The sequence below is a fragment of the Lithobates pipiens genome, unplaced genomic scaffold (assembly GCF_037356315.1).
Source record: "Lithobates pipiens isolate NorthernLeopardFrog02 unplaced genomic scaffold, aLitPip1_a1.2 Scaffold_13, whole genome shotgun sequence".
In the NCBI taxonomy this organism is placed as follows: domain Eukaryota; kingdom Metazoa; phylum Chordata; class Amphibia; order Anura; family Ranidae; genus Lithobates; species Lithobates pipiens.
Window position 1 is genome coordinate 62,382,893 of NW_027507718.1, and position 16,842 is coordinate 62,399,734.

Below are 16,842 nucleotides of genomic sequence, written 5' to 3' on the forward strand. Positions count from 1 at the left end.
ACCAAAATACTAACATTCATATAAGAAAAGGAAACCCAAACCGTAAAGAGAAAACCTTATCCAGTCCAACATACATGTGAAGCAATGGTGCGTCTGTATTGGTGCTCAGATGCAACTGTAGCTTAAACTAGATGGGGGGAGGGGGATGAGAGGGACTTGGTCAATGGCTTGAGTTAGAGTTGCAAGGGGTGGCATGGGAGGGGTTGTAGTAACGGGTTACATGCCTCCCAAAGAGATTTGTTGGCAAGGTGAAGCCTAATGACTAAGACCCAAGCATGGAGGGATTTTTGGCACTAGTTCATCCCAAACAAGTTGGGTTGCTTGGATGGTGATGCAGGAAATCCAGTTCTTATGGGAGAGTGTTCAAGGCCACTGTAACACATGTACACCTGTCCAGGGGGACAGTAAAAGGGATGAATTATGTCATGTGGGAGACATGGGTGGAAAGTCAGTCCATTGAGTCCTCAGCAGGTGCTACAAGGTTATCAAAACTGCCTAGGTTGTAAAGGTTTGGACGTGAGTGACCTGTAAGGTCCTTGTTTGCTGTTGATTTCTGGGGATAGCGGAAGGCTGATCATCTGTGGGATGCATCTTTATGCAGTGTCTGCTCAAGCAGACCTAGGTCTTGTCTGCAGTTCAGCAGGTGTATGACAGATTTCTTTGGTTTCCAGGGGAGTAAAGCATACCGAGAAGGGGAAACCCCTGTGGTATGTGATCTGGTTACTTTGAAGAATCTGAAGGTGAGGCTTGAGCATGTCTTTGCGACTGTTGGAGGGAAAGGTCCACAGATAGCTGGTATGTGTGACCTTGGAAGGATAGGAATTCTTTGCCCCTTGATGCTGCAAGTAGCTGCTCCTTCATGCAGTAATAATGGAACCTGACTATCTATATATCTATATATCTATATATCTATCTCTATCCCTGTGTACTGTCAGTTTCTAATCTTTCAGCAGGGATGCCAGGTTGCAGTTCCTGAAACAGGGCTAGCATAGTGGCTTGTAGATCAAGCACTGTTTCATGGATCCCCCTGATCCATAGATTAGAGCACCTGTCCCTATTCTTCTGGTCTTCTAATTGTGATTGTAGCACAAGGTTCTCTTTCTTGAGATTCTCCATTTCAGCAGTATAGTCCAGAGTTATTTTCCAGCTCCTCCAAGCTCCCTTCCAGCTCAGCTACCTGATCTTGCGTGTTAATTTGTCAGTTATTCGGTCTGAAGTCTGTTTCAGGGCTCTCTGTAGCATACGTTCAAACTGCTACGAAATGCCTGCATCTGAATAAGACTCACCGTTCTCCTCCTGCAGAGACTGTGTGTAGCACTGGGTCTTGACCGAGAGCGGCATGCTGGGCTGTGAGGGGGCCCGGTGCCATCTTGGCTGAGCGGGCCATAGCGTCCTTGATGTTTCCACACATTGTTTTTGAGCCCCCCCCCCTCCCCGAGGACCATGGTGGCATGAGCAGCAGGCACTCAGAGGTTGTGGGTATCAGCAGGTGTTGTTCTGGGAGCCCAAGTGGCGCTGTGTCCACCGGTGGGGCTCTAAGACTGCATTACCGCTCTAGTTAGTCTGCATACGCCTCAAAAAAAAGCTTTATTTCTGTGTTAATGCGATTTGCCACCTTTTTTAAATGACCATAAATTGCAAGAAGTGTGTTCTTGTACCTGTCTATGTACGAAAAAGACGGAGTTGCACATTGGGTAACGCCATGAACTTAAAGTGTTAATTCTAGGGCCATCATGGTTGGATTCTAGGACCTGTAAAGGCTTTTAAAGCATCTCCTATGGACCATTTTAGCCACCACAGTTTCAGTTTACAGGCTCACACAATTATAAGGCTTGACATATTTGCTATCTATTTACTTGACGCAGTCTTTTTATATTTTACTAAACGTCTGTTTTCTTTCACATGCAGTCCTCAAAATTGGTCTTCTCCCTTTTTTTTATTTTTTTTTTCCTTTTTTATATATTGTAGCAAGGGTTTATGGCATGGGTTTTCTAAGCGGGCCAAATTTGATTACGTGAACATGCGACCATTTTGCCTGACATTCTTTGAGCCAAGTGTGTTCCGAGCACTTATACACTGCCCAACAAGAATTCTCTTGCCTTTGTGGCTGTGTGTGGTTAAGAGATAAGCTTGGGTGTGTTTTTGGATATATATCTTTTGTGGCCCCAATGAATCCCCGAGTGCCGCTCAGGACTAAGGATGAGCTCAGGCATGTTTGGATATACAGTATTTATCGGCCTATAACACGCACCCTTACTTTAAGAGGGAGGTTTCAGGAAAAAACGTTAATTTTACCTAAAGAACTGTGAATCAAAATAAGGGTCAGTGCCCATATGGAGCCTTACCATTTGCACCATGAAAGTGGCCTGATCGATGCCCATCTGCAGCCTCAGAGGGGACGGGACGAGTACCGACAGAATACATACAGGAGAATCTCCTGTTTACTTGGCCTCTTTTAATACAAAGTCCCGCCTCCTATGATAGACAGAACAGTAGTCATCCAATGGCAGCCCAGGAGATGGGACTTCTATTATATGCCACCGAGTAAACTGATTCTCCTGCATGTAATCTGACGTCGCTTATCCCACCCCCTCCCTGTCCCCTCTGAGGCAGCGCTGAAAAAAAAACGGTACAGTATAGATCTTTTGTGGCCCCAAAAATGATTCTATTATATTTATTCCCCCTTATTTAGGAATTTAAAGGCCACAAACACTGGTATGAGTAGAAAAAGATTTTATTACATAAAAAAATATATAATCAAACCTATAACCGCTTGCCAACAGCCTCACGCCGATATACGTCAGCAGAAGGGTTCTTACAGGCAAGCTAACGTACCCATACATGGCCCTTTAAGAGGCGGCCTGCGGGCGTGCACGGCAAGCTCCATGAGTGGGGTTGCGGGTCCCGTGGACTCCATCGCCGCTGGGATACCTGTGATCGTCTCACGGGGAGGAAGAACGGGGAGATGCTAATGTAAACAAACATCTCACCGTTCTGCCTAGTGACAGCGTCACTGATCTCTGCTCCCTGTGATCGGGAGCAGAGATCAGTGATTTGCCACACGTAGCCACGCCGACCCACAGTTAGAAACACTCCCCCAGGACACGCTTAACCCATACACTGCCCCCTAGTGGTTAACCCCTTCACTGCCAGTGTCATTTACACAGGAATCGGTGCATTTGTATAGCGTTGATTGCTGTATAAATGACTGGTCCCAAAAAATGTGTCAAATGTCTGTGTCTGCCATAATGTTGCAGTCACGATAAAAATCGCTGATCGCCGCCATTACTAGTAAAAAAAATAAAAAAATAAATATGCCATAACTATCCCCTTTTTTGTAAACTAACTTTCCCTAATCGTCTTTCAGGACAGCCACTATGAGAGATAGACTCCTCCTCTTCCTCTGGAAACACTGCGCCAGCCCATAAATTCTTACTTCCCCTGCCGGACCTCAGTTATTAGTGTTTCCTCCGGCGGGGAGACACTGTGCAAGGAACCAGGCCGATCAGCTGGGGAGGCTGTGGCCGTCTTGTCGTTAAAAGAACCCGGTTGAAAGAAGCAGGGGCTTCGTTTGGAGAAAGCTGGGTTCAAACCGTTCGAAACCAACGTCCGCGTGTCGGACGGGTCGAACGGTTTACTTACCTCACCAGGTACTGCCACCCCTTCCGAGTCGAGCGCGGCTTCAGGTCGTGGGGGACTCCTATCGCGTCTACAGGGACGCAGCTGGCAAGCCGTTCGGAAGATTTCCCTGTACATGGGTACAGTCCGCCCCTTTTTTTCCTTGAACCGAGCGGGCCGAACGACGGGCGACGTCGTATCCGGCGGAAACGAAGGCTTGACCTCGAAATACGATCGACTTCCGGTTCCGGGTCGTGGAGCTGATAGGAGGGCCGGGCACAAGCTGGAGATGAGTTCAGAACGTGCACAGGCAACGTGGAACTCTGTAGTAAGCAGCCACCTGCAGTCATGTCGGAAGCTGAGGCTCAAACGACAGACTCCATCTCCAGCATTCCTAAGGTAAGAGCGCCCTGGGGAGGGGTACTCTCTATCTAGGATCCCCCCACCCCAATGTATGGTTCTATCATGGGTGGGGGGGCAGACCCCCTGGGTGGCCAGGGGGGAGGGGAGGCTCAGATCCCTTCATTTTAAAAAAGGGGTCTAGTGCACTCCCAGGGTTGTATCCCGAGCTTTTGATTGACTTTGTCTTTTCTGTTTTTTTCTTTTTTCCTTTTTTTTTTAGAAAGCTACGGAAAAAGCTAGGTCTACGCATAGCTCTAAAAAGAAGTGTGCCTCCTGTAGGGACATTTTAGGGGAATCTTGGACCAAAGTGTTGTGCAAAGGCTGTATTGACTCCCTCGTTAGGGAAAGGGAATCTGAACAGGAGTCAGGACTAGCAGCTTCAGTCAAGGAGCTCTCGTCCACCTTCTCTTCTTTTAGGTCCCTTTTTGAAAAATTTCAGCTTCCCACGGGTCCATCTCCCCAGGATACAACCCCACCTCTAGCACAGAGTTCTGCTCCAGTCCAACCTGCTAGTACAGGGGGGACAGAGGTTGCAGGCCCTTCAGGGACAGGTAGGGAACTTCCAGACAGTTCCTCTTCCGATTCCCAGGAGGGTTCCGAGGGGGAGGACCAGGACGGGTCCAGGAAAGCCTCCAGATATAAGTTATCCCTTGATGAGGTAGAGGACCTCTTAAAGGCAATTTATGCAACCCTCGGTATCCAGACGGATAAAAAGCCCCTAACCCTGCATGACCAAATGTATTCAGGTTTAGGGGAGCCAAAAAGAAGGGTGTTTCCAGTACACGAAGTTTTAATGGAAACAGTTAAAAAAGAGTGGCAGGATCCGGAGAGAAAACCCTTTTTATCTAGATCCCTCAAAAGAAGGTTCCCATTTTCAGAGGACCCGGCATGCCTTTGGAATAAAAGTCCCAAATTGGATGCCGCGTTCTCCCAGGTCTCCAGACACACAGATTTGGCGTTTGAAGACATGGGGGCCTTGGCAGATGTCATGGACAAAAGGATTGACTCCCTGCTTAAAAAGACGTGGGACTCGGCTATCGGCAATTTAAAGCCTGAAATGGCAGTTACAGTTGTGGCTCGCAATTTAGAGCACTGGCTCTCACAGATCCAACAACATATTGAGGCAGGCACAGATAAGGAAACCATTCTGTCATCCTTCCCTACTATGCTGCGAGGGATCACTTACATAGCTGATGCCTCTGCTGAGTCCGTCCGCATGTCGGGCAGAACGGCGGCTCTAGCCAATTCGGCCAGAAGGGCCCTCTGGTTAAAAACATGGCCAGGGGATAATGCCTCCAAGATAAAGCTATGTGGGATACCCCTGACGGGGGACCTCCTGTTTGGCCCAGGGCTAGAGACGGTTCTAGACCGGACAGCGGACAGGAAAAAGTCCTTTCCTCCCAAACGGAAAACCCCCGTACCAACAAAAAAGGGGTTTCGCCCGCAGGGGCGTAGGGAAACCTCTAAACCAGAGGGGAAAAAGAAAACCTGGCCCCAAAAAGGCAGGGGCAGAGGAGGGGCGATTTTTCGCCCTCCTATCCAGCCCCGTAAAACCCAGTGACTTTCCAGCCACAGTGGGAGACAATATCCCCCAATCAATTTATTTTAGGGGTAATAAGAAGGGGGTACCTCTTGGAATTCCTAAGACCACCCCCTCAAAGGCTCCTTGTCACGCATCTACCCAGGTGCATGGTAAAGGCCGAGGCCTTGCTAGAAGCTCTGAGGGGAAAGCGCTTCTCCCCCACAACTGCTTCATGGTATCTCTGGACTTAAGGGACGCGTATTTACACATCCCTATAGCGGAGGCCTCGCAGAAGTTTCTACGCCTTGCCATAGATCTGGGCAGAGAAACGGTACACTTTCAGTTTCAGGCCCTGCCATTCGGGCTATCCTCTGCACCCCGCATTTTTACCAAAGTCCTGGCAGAAGCCATGGCCTTTCTTCGGCTCCAGGGGGTATGTATAATTGCCTACCTGGACGACCTGCTTCTGTTTGCAGCATCCCCAACACGGTTGGTCAAGGATCTGGATCTAACCAAAAGGGTCCTTACAGACCTGGGGTGGCTTCTGAACTTGGAAAAGTCCAGCCTGATCCCCTCACAACAGATCTCCTATCTAGGTTTCCTGTTGGACTCAACACTGTTGAGAGTTTTTCTGCCAAGAGAAAAGGTACGAAAACTGGACAGTGCAGTGGCCTCTCTTCAGAGCAACCAGCTGGTTTCCATAAGGGTTCTGATGTCAGTACTGGGTCTTCTTACATCCACCCTTCCAGCAGTGCAGTGGGCAGGGTTACACTTTCGTCCCCTACAGACCTTCATCCTAGGGGTGTGGGACCACAGTCAGGAGGCCCTAGACACCCTAGTACATATTCCCCACCAGGTAAAGAGATCCCTCTGGTGGTGGAGGAAAGTGACAAATCTGTCGCAAGGTCGTCTGTGGCTCATCCCGGTTTCTCGGGTAGTAACCACAGATGCAAGTGGAAAAGGTTGGGGGGCACATTTGGGTTCCCTTCTAGCCCAGGGCACTTGGGAGGACGGCGAGTTGACTCGATCGTCCAATTGGAAAGAACTAAGGGCAGTGGGACTAGCCCTCAGATTCTTCAAAGAAGAGCTCCGGGGTCACCACATTCAGGTGCGGTCGGACAACTCTTCCGTAGTGGCCTATGTGAACAAACAGGGTGGCACCAGAAGCGGAGCCCTGTTGTCTTTAGCGACAGAGATTCTGTCCTGGGCCGAAACCTACACCCTTTCGCTCTCAGCCGTTTTCCTGAGGGGAGAGGAAAACGTAGTAGCAGATTTTCTCAGCCGAAAGAGGCTGAGGGAGGGCGATTGGGTTCTCAACCAGGAGGTCTTCAATCTCATAGTAAAGAGATGGGGGTCTCCAGAGGTGGACCTGTTCGCGTCCAAAAACAATGCAAAAACCCACTGTTTTTTCTCCCTAAAAAGGGGAGAGGGAGCTCTAGGGGTGGACGCTTTGAGCCAGAATTGGCATTTCAGAACTTGCTATGCCTTCCCACCTCCAGTGTTGTTGCCAGCAGTTCTGAGAAAGTTTCAGATGGAAAGCACATCTCTGATTCTGGTGGCTCCACATTGGCCAAAGAGAGCATGGTTCTCAGTGCTAAAGCACGTGGCGGTAGAACCTCCCCTGCTCTTGCCCCCTCGGGAGGATCTCCTCTCTCAGGGGCCAGTCCTATGCCCACAGGTACGCCAGTGGAAGTTAGCGGCCTGGCTACTGAGGAGGGTTTATTAAAATCTAAAGGATTCTCAGAGAGACTAGTTTCTACCCTCCTGGACAGTAGGAAGAAGGAAACTCGCCAGATCTATGGAAGGGTCTGGTTACGTTTCAACAAGTGGTGCGCAGAGAGCTTTTTCCCAGTACGAAGCTCCTCCGCAGTGTTGGAATTTTTACAATGCGGGGCAGATAAGGGCTTATCCATTAGTACCCTTAGGGGTCAAGTATCAGCCCTCAGTGTTTATTTGGAGGATCGTTTGGCTGCCAACCCATGGGTAGTCAGGTTCTTTAGGTCCCTGTCCAGACAGAGACCGGTCCAGGGTCTGTCCTTTCCCAGATGGGATTTATCTTTAGTTTTGCAGAGCTTAACTGGACCCCCCTTTGAGCCTTTAAAGGAGTGTTCTCTGAGAGAGCTTACTCTGAAGACAGTGTTCCTGGTAGCAGTAACAACTGCCAGGAGGGTCAGTGAGATGGAGGCCTTATCAGTCAGGGCTCCCTTTTGTGTTATCTTTCCGGATCGGATAGTTTTAAAGACCGATCCAGCCTTTTTGCCGAAGGTGGCATCCAGCTTTCATAGAAGCCAGGAAATTGTTTTGCCCTCTTTTTGTCCCAATCCCTCCGGTGAGAAGGAACTAAAGTTTCATTATTTAGATGTTAGGAGATGTATCCTACACTATCTGGAACTGACCAAGGCATTCAGAAGGTCAGATTCCTTATTTGTTTTATTTTCCGGGGCCAGAAAAGGTTGTAAAGCGTCCCGGCGCACTATTGCTAGGTGGCTCAGAGTAGCCATTGAGCAGGCTTATTTAGTTGCAGGGAAAGAAATCCCAGTGGGTATTAAAGCACACTCCACTAGAGCTATGGCAGCCTCCCAGGCAGAAAGAGCGGGAGCAACGCCAGAGCAGATTTGCAGAGCAGCAACATGGTCCAGCTATTCCACTTTCGTAAAACACTACAGAGTGGATTTGGTGTCGGCAGGTGAGCAAACCTTTGGGCGAAAGGTTTTGCAAGCTGTAGTCCCACCCTAACTGGTAAGTGCTCGCTTATCCTCTCATAGTGGCTGTCCTGAAAGACGATTAGGGAAAATTAGAGTTACGCTTACCGGTAACGTCTTTTCCAGTAGTCTTTCAGGACAGCCCTAGTTCCCACCCGAAAATTGGGGGGAGTCTTACAAAAGACCAGAGCGCAGCAAGATAATGGTATTTGATAAATATGTTATTAATGTGTTCTTGTGTCTCCCCAGCTGGCCGGAGGTATTCTCGATATAAACTGAGGTCCGGCAGGGGAAGTAAGAATTTATGGGCTGGCGCAGTGTTTCCAGAGGAAGAGGAGAAGTCTATCTCTCATAGTGGCTGTCCTGAAAGACTACTGGAAAAGACGTTACCGGTAAGCGTAACTCTAATTTTTGCGCAAACCAATCAATCGCTTATTGCAGTTTTGGTAAAAAAAAAAAAAGGTAGGATGTGTATCTGCCTAAACGAAGGAAAAATTTGTTTGTTTTTTATATTTTTGGGGGATATTTTTTTTTTGTGTTAGCGCAAAAAATAACTGCAGGGGTGATCAAATGCCACCAAAAGAAAGCTCTATTTGTGGGGAAAAAAAAGGACATCAAATTTGTTTGGGTGCTGCATCACATGACCGCAATTGTCAGTTAAAGCGGCGCAGTGCCGAATCACAAAAAGTGCTCTGGTCAGGAAGGGGGTAAATACTTTCTGGGGCTGAAGTGGTTAAAAGATGTCTCGCATTTAATGCTGTATGCATGTGATCAACATAACAAAGGACAAACCTAACAATACATATAAAATTACACTAGTACTCTCCAGTGGATGGTACCAGGGATTGCCATCCACTGGAGAGTACTAGTGTTCTTTTTATGTGTTGTTGGGTTTGCCCTTTGTTATGTTGATAACATGCATACAGTATTAGATGTGAGACATCTCTTAAGGTTTTTGTTGTAACCTGAACCATCCTTCTTCTTTTTGACAAAAAAAAAAATAGAAAAAAAAGTTTTACTCCTATCAGTGTTTGCGACCTTTAAAGTCCTAAATAAGGGGAAATAATTCTTTAGATAGATATCTATCTCTCTATATCTATAATATTATATCTCTCTCTATCCAAATCACTTGGGGGGCATATTAAATGAAAACGCAGGCCACAATTGCTAAAGGTTTGAGGAAGCAATGCAGTTTGACCAAGGTGAGGCACGAAACAGAGTTGACTAACATGAGAACCTTTTTTTTTTTTTTTTTTTTTTTTTTTTTTGGGCAGTATGATGTAAACGGGCCCGAGTTGTTCAAGGATTCTAAAATATTTGACGGTTCTGAAATTTAAAGCCGGGATGCCAAATTGCTTTGCCTAAAATGGTTTGAATAAGATTTTTGCTAGACAGAAAATAGTTTGTGTCAATTTAGATATTTCGGTTAAAGAGGCTCAACTGTATTAGAATCTTTGCGGTCCATTTAGGGATTGTAGAGTTTGGGCAAATTGTAATGCCTTAATGTCCATAAAAGCAACCATGAAGGACATTCAGTTTGAAATGGGTCATCTAATATGGGGGGGGGGGGGGCGGCACGCAAGTAGATGCAACTTGCCACTTGATGGGTAAAGGCAATTTTTAAAAGCTACCAAGCATCTTAACGCCACATGCTTACACATTGTTCAGTGATAATTAAATTTTGCATCACCCTTTGGTATTTTGGTTCCTAGAAGTGGTGTATAGTGTCGTTTTTTTTTTTTTTTTTTTTTTTTTTTTTTTCCTTTTTAAATCTGATTCTCTGCTTGGTTTTTATCTGGTTCAGCTTGGTGGAGGCTATAGATGTGGCTTTCCTGGAAAATTTATGGTATGAACTAATGCTCATAACCTAATTCTCATAATTTCTGTATCAACATTCCAGATTCACAACGTTCGAGGAAACAAGATGATAAAAATGGTAGGTTACCTTAACACAATCTTGTCCACTGTGTCTTTTAAAATGGTAATTTTTTTTTTTTTTTTTTATTTGAGGATGGTGTAAACTTTTTTTTTTTTTTTTTTTTTTTTTTTTTTTGGTGAAGGCGGGGAAAAATGTACATATAAAGTATCTCACAAAAGTGAGTACACCCCTAAGCATAAATGTCCAAATTGGGCCGAATTGACCATTTTCCCTCCATGGTGTCATGTGACTCGTTGGTGTTACAAGGTCTCAGGTGTGAATAGATCCTGTCTCCCGAGGATCTGAAAGAAAAAATGTTGCTCTATATAAAGATGGCCTAGGCTATAACATTACCAAGACCCGAAACTTGGCTGCAACGCAGTGGCCAAAACCATACAGTGGTTTAACAGGACAGGCCTCGCCAAGTTGAGTACACGTGCTCGGCGTCATATCCAGAGGTTGTCTTTGGGATATAGACGTATGAGTGCTGCCAGCATTGCTGTAGAGGTTAAAGGTCAACATATTAGTGCTCAGAGCATATGCCGCTCACTGCATCATATTGGTCTGCATGGCTGTCATCCTAGAAGGAAGCCTCTTGTAAAGTTGATGCACAAGACCCTTAAAACAGTTTACTGAAGACAAGCAGACGAAGGACATGAATTACTGGAACCATGTCCTGTGGTCCGAGACCAAGATAAACTTATTTGGTTCAAATAGTGTCAAGCATGCGTGGTAGCAACCAGGTGAGGAGTACAAAGACAAGTGTGTCTTGCCTACAGTCAAGCATGGTGGTGGGAAAAAATTAGACCGTTCCAAAAACAAATTACCATGTTGATGCTTATTATATCACTGTGATCCATATATAGGCATACATGTTATCTGCATTAAATGGATCAGTTCTTGTAGGATGTCAACCATAGTAATGGGTGAGATCCCATTCAAAATGTAATTCTGGTTTGAATGTGAAATATCCAGAACACCTCGTTTGCAGAGGGTTCTGAACAAATCTCCACCTCTTCTAGGGACTACAACCTTTTCGATGCCCTGCACTTGTAAGGCAAAGATATCACCCTTATGAGCATTATTGAAATGTTGCCACATTGGTACCATGCTCCTTTTCTATATTGTATGAATGGTCCTTGAGGCGATCTATCAGCCTTCTAATATATAGATAGATCTAGATATAGATTATAAAATATATAATATATACATGCATCTCAATATATTGAATAGCACATATTTTACAGGTAATTAGATGTATAACATTCCTGGTATTAGTTTATGAATTTCTTAATGGTAAAGTCTCTGTTGGTTGTAGATCAATAATCTCCCTTTTTAAGATGCAGGGGCAACATGGACAGTTAACCCCACACTTATAATTACCTGTAAAATCCAACCAGGTTCTCCTGTGTCTTAGATTGAAAATCACTGTGAGATGGAAATCTACCAAGAGAGGGAGCCCAGCGAAAAACTATCCTAATACCCCTGGATAATATCTTGGCATAGGTTTTATCCTTCTATAGTATTGGAATACTTCTCTCAATTATACTTTTTATCTTTTTATATTCCAGACTATAAAGGGTAGACAGTACTGGCAATGTTAGACACCTTTCTACTACTTTTATTTTGCAATAACTTATCTCTACTGATTGATCTAGCCAAATAAATAGCTCTTTTAACAACTCCTTCTTTTTAGCCCCGAGACCTAAACCTGTTGCACATTTCATTTGTTTCTTGACAGAAATCCCCCTCTTCACTACAAATCCTCCGTAACCTGAGCAATTGTCCAACGGGTATGCCTCTGGTCACTTAACCTGGATGGCCAGAATCTGCTCGGAGGAGAGTATTACCAGACAGGGGTTTCCTGTAGAGACCAGAAATAATGCGACCATCCTTTTCCTGCAGAGTGACATCCAAGAAGGGTATAATCTCTTGGCTGAATTGTCCAGTGAACTTTAAATTAAGCTGATTGTCTTTGAAATAATCTGTCAAAATTGTCAATTGGACCAGTTTAAATAAACGGGCCATCTATATAACAACGGTAGAATTTTATCCCTGACCTAAATGGATTCATACTCCCAAAAAATGTAGACCCTCTCCCACCAACCCATATATAGATTTGGGAGTGACTGGGAAGAACGAGCCACCATTGCTGCCCTGCATTTCTGGAGGTAAAAAATCATCAAAAGAAGAAAAATTCATTTAGTAAATGATCAAGAATGTACACTCTATGGATAGAAGTATAATTTACTGTAATGGTCTAGAAAAAATTCCACCTCTGCAAGTCCTAATTTGTGTGGTATAGATGAGTACAAGCTGGACACAACACTATGTAATCCATATGGTCTCTTCCCAGGTCATACCGGTATTAAAACATACATTGAGTAGTTGTTTGATATATCTTAAGTAACTAGGTAAATCTTGCACTAAAGGCTGTAATTGGCAGTCCACCCAGTAACTTAACCGTTCATTTAATGACCCAATACCAGCCACAATGGGGTCTAAACCCACTTGTGGGCAGGTGAAGAAACTCAGGCAAAATAGGTGCCTCAGGCACCAGACTCTCACCCTCCTTCTTTTTTTTTTTTTTGATACCCAAACTAATACCTTTTTATTGACCAGTGCAATGAGAATCTTTTTATATGTACTGGTGGGGTTACTTTTTGATTTTACAGTAGGTAACCTTGTCAGAAAATTGCCTCTTTCTTGTATGTAGGGATGAGCTTCGAGTTCGAACATTGCCTGTTTGCCTCTTCAGCGAACAGTGAACAATTTGGGCTGTTCGCGGCAAATTTGAAAAGCCGGAACACCCTATACAAGTCTATGGGAGAAATCTAAAGTGCTAATTTTAAAGGCTAATATGCAAGTTACTGTCCTAAAAAGTGTTTGGGGACCTGGGTCCTGCCCCAGGGGACATGTATCAATGCAAAAAAAAGTTTTAAAAACGGACGTTTTTTCAGGAGCAGTGATTTTAATTAAAGTGAAACCATAAAAGCATAATATTCCTTTAAATTTTGTACTGGTGTGTGTGTGTGTGTGTGTGTGTGTGTGTGTGTGTGTGTGTCTATATAGTATGTCTGTGAATGGGGCGCATGTTTCCCATGCTTAGAACTGTCCCTGCACAAAGTGTCATTTCGCAAGGGAATTTTTTTTTAAAAAAAATCACTTTCCATTGTCGGCTCCCGTAATACAGCCGTCTGTATTAGCCGACAATTCATTCATTGATAAAAAATAAAAAAATAAAAATAAGTGTGGAGGTTCCCCTAAATTCAATTACCAGGCCCTTCAGGTCTGGTATGGATATTAAGGGGAACCCCGTGTCAAATAAAAAAAAAAAAAAAGCGTGGGGGTCCCCCTAAATATCCATACCAGACCTGGTGTGTTACATCAGAGGGGGGCGGGGTCAAACATAAGTCACTGGGGAACCCCATGGCTTCCCTCATCAGTGTCAGAGGGGGCGGGGTCAGGTGACGGGTGGCCCAGCCCTCCTAATATAAGAAACATCAGCTCTGGGATCCCCCGCAGTGGAGACAGAAGACGGATGTATGGACAGCCCTGGAATGAAAATCGCCCATCGCTGGATCAGATCAGCCATCGCTGGACCCCAGAGAGATGATCATCCGTCGCTGGATAGCAAGAGTGGATTACCACTGCTGGAATCTTCCCTTATTAAAAAAATAAAAAATAATTTTTTTTTTTCAAAGGTGTTTGTCTTATTTAACACTTTTTTTTACACTTTCTTTGTGAAATGGTAGAGGTACTTTTGTACCCCCTTACCATTTCAAACAGGGGGGGCGGGATCTGGGGGTCCCCTTGTTATGGGGGCTTCCAGATTCCGATAAGCCCCCCCGCCCGCAGACCCCCACAACCACCGGCCAGGGTTGTGGGGATGAGGCCCTTCTCCACATCAACATGGGGACATGGTGCTTTGAGGGGGTCAAAGACCCCCAAAGCATCCTCCCAATGTTGAGGGCATGTGGCCTGGTATGGTTCAGAAGGGGGGGCGCTCTCTCGTCCCCCCCCCTCTGTCCCCCCTCTTTTCCTGCGGCCTGCCAGTTTGCGTGCTCGGATAAAGGGTCTGGTATGGATATTTAGGGGGACCCTCACGTCAATTTTTTTTAAATTTGACACGGGGTTCCCCTTAATATCCATACCAGACCTGAAGGGCCTGGTAATTGAATCTAGGGGAACCCCCCACACGCTTTTTTTTTTTTTTTTTTTTTTTTTTTTGTTAATCAATGAATGAATTGTCGGCTAATACAGAACACTCATTGAGTGTTCTCTGTATTACGGGAGCCGACAATGGAAAGTGATTTTAAAAGACTTTTTTTCCTTGCGAAATGACACTTTGTGCAGGTACAGTTCTAAGCACGGGAAACATGCGCCCCTTCACAGGCATACTATAGACGCCCCCAGGTACGAAATTTAAAGGAATATTACACTTTTATTGTTTCACTTTAATCATTATTAAAATCACTGCTCCTGAAAAAACGGCCGTTTTTTAAAAACTTTTTTTTTTTTGCATTGATCCATGTCCCCTGGGACAGGACCCAGGTCCCCAAACACTTTTTAGGACAGTAACTTGCATATTGGCCTTTAAAATTGGCACTTTAGATTGTGAATGTTCGAGTCCCATAGACTTTTTAATAGGGTTCTAAAGCTCACACTAAGTTTTTAGGTCTGTTCGCAGGTTCTGGTGCGAACCAAACGGGGGTGTTCGGCTCATCCATCCTTGTATGTATCTGCATCGAAAACCACCACTGTCAGAAATGGTGTTCAACAAATAGGCTGCAGAAGTATTGGCAGCCTTTCCAGTAGAACAAATGGGCGCCATAGGCACATCATGTGATAGATGGTTCCCCCCTTGTGGCCTATAAAAGGCTGCCTCTGTCTGCCCCAAATTGCTGCATTGTCTTTAGCTCTTCCCTGTTCCTATGTTTTATACTTTGAAGTGATTCCTGTTGTGACCTCGGCTTGCCTCCTGACCTGCTCAGATCTCCTCTCCAGTGTTTGACCCCCGGTTTGGCTCACAGACTTTGCTATACTTGCACCTGCTTGATTACCAGTGTTTGACCCCTGGTATGACTTATCACTTACCTGTGATTGACCCCCTGCTGGCCTCACCACAGCCTCCAGTCTGCTCTACTAAGGTTCTACCCTCAGCCAGGCTTTTACTAGTGTCCGGATTACTCCTTGTCTTTTCAAGCAAAGTCTCCAAGTGATAATCAGCTTAAACCTTCTCAACCTGCAGGCAACCCATGCTTCTTTGAGCCCTATACCTCTTATACCACCTTCAGGGGTATACTGCGCTTAGCCACAAGGGGAGCCTGTCTCAGCATATTGGCCTCAGAAAAGGTACCGGACAACCACCAAGCCACCCTTATCAGAGTTTCTTTTTTTTTAAATTTCTTTTTTTTTTCCCCCCTTTTTTTTTTCCTACATATAGGCAAGAATGGAATTTTACATAAACAATCTGAATATCATACATCGAATTTCCATATTTATACATAGTAAAAAAAAAAAAAAAAAAAGAACATAACAGTTCGTTCTATTACCTTAACCTCTTACTTCCCTTATAGTATAATATATAAATCCAAGGAAAAGAAAGCTAAGTTAATGGTAATATATGGGGACGGCGTCGGAGAAACTCCTCTCTCGGTCCCACATACCCTATATCTGGTCCTGGGTTGGTACTATTCCCAGCCAGGCCAGAGTTTTATTGTTATCCTCTTATTTCTCATCTCCCCCCCCCCTTTATTTCCATCCTTGTTCCCCCCCCCCCCCAAAAAAAAAAAAAAGAAACCGAAATAAAATCCGCCCCCTCAGCACCCCCACAGACCAAGAAGGGGAGAGGGGGAGGGGGAGGGGAAGTTCTCATCTCCTTCCCCTATATCTACCCCCTCCTCCCCCCTAGATCGCATCAATCTGTCTCTTCCCTCCTCCGACGAGACATAAAGATTCCATGGTGTCCATATTTCCAAGTAGGTTTTTCTTCTTTTCCTAGCTGTCCATATTAGGTCTTCCATCCTGTTCACCTCCTCAACTTTCTTCAGCCACATGCTCACACTAGGGGGTTGTGTTTGTTTCCACCTAAGTGTTATACATGACTTGGCTGTGTTTACCAAGTGACACAGGATGGAATTCCTATATATATTTCCCGGGATCCCTGACAAATGCAAGAGAAATACTGCTGGGTCCTCCCGTATTTCTACTTCACTAAATTTTTGAATAATCTCTCGTACGTCCTTCCAGTATTTCTCAATTTTTGGGCATGACCAAAATATATGTAGAAAATTTCCCACTTCTTTCTGACACCTCCAACACTTATTTGATATATGAGGAAAATATTTTTGAAGTTTTTCTGGTGTTCTGTACCACTGTGAAATAATTTTATAATTAGTTTCTTGTAGTTTTGTACATGTTGCGGTTTTAAGGACACCTTAAGACCCTTAGACAATGACAATTCAGATTCCGTTAGAGTCCTGCTAGATAAAGGACATTGGGGGTTATTTATGAAAAGCAAATCCAAGTGCACTTGGGAGTGCAGTCGCTTTAAATCGGAGGGCTAGATCTGAAATTAGGGAAGCTCTGCTGATTTTATCATCCAACATGTGCAAGCTAAAATGCTGTTTTTTATTTTCCCTTGCATGTCCCCCTCGGATCTACAGCGACTGCACTTC

The 16,842-nt window shown here is 44.9% G+C and overlaps 1 protein-coding gene across 1 annotated transcript in view; it reads left to right on the forward strand.

The window, feature by feature from the left end:
* The window catches only part of LOC143974084 (RNA exonuclease 1 homolog), a 145,223-nt gene that overhangs the window by 85,546 nt on the left and 42,835 nt on the right, over positions 1-16,842 (forward strand). The window contains exon 8 of the mRNA XM_077475143.1: positions 10,145-10,180. Within this exon, the coding sequence (XP_077331269.1) occupies positions 10,145-10,180 (36 nt within the window). The remainder of the gene's footprint in view (positions 1-10,144; positions 10,181-16,842) is intronic.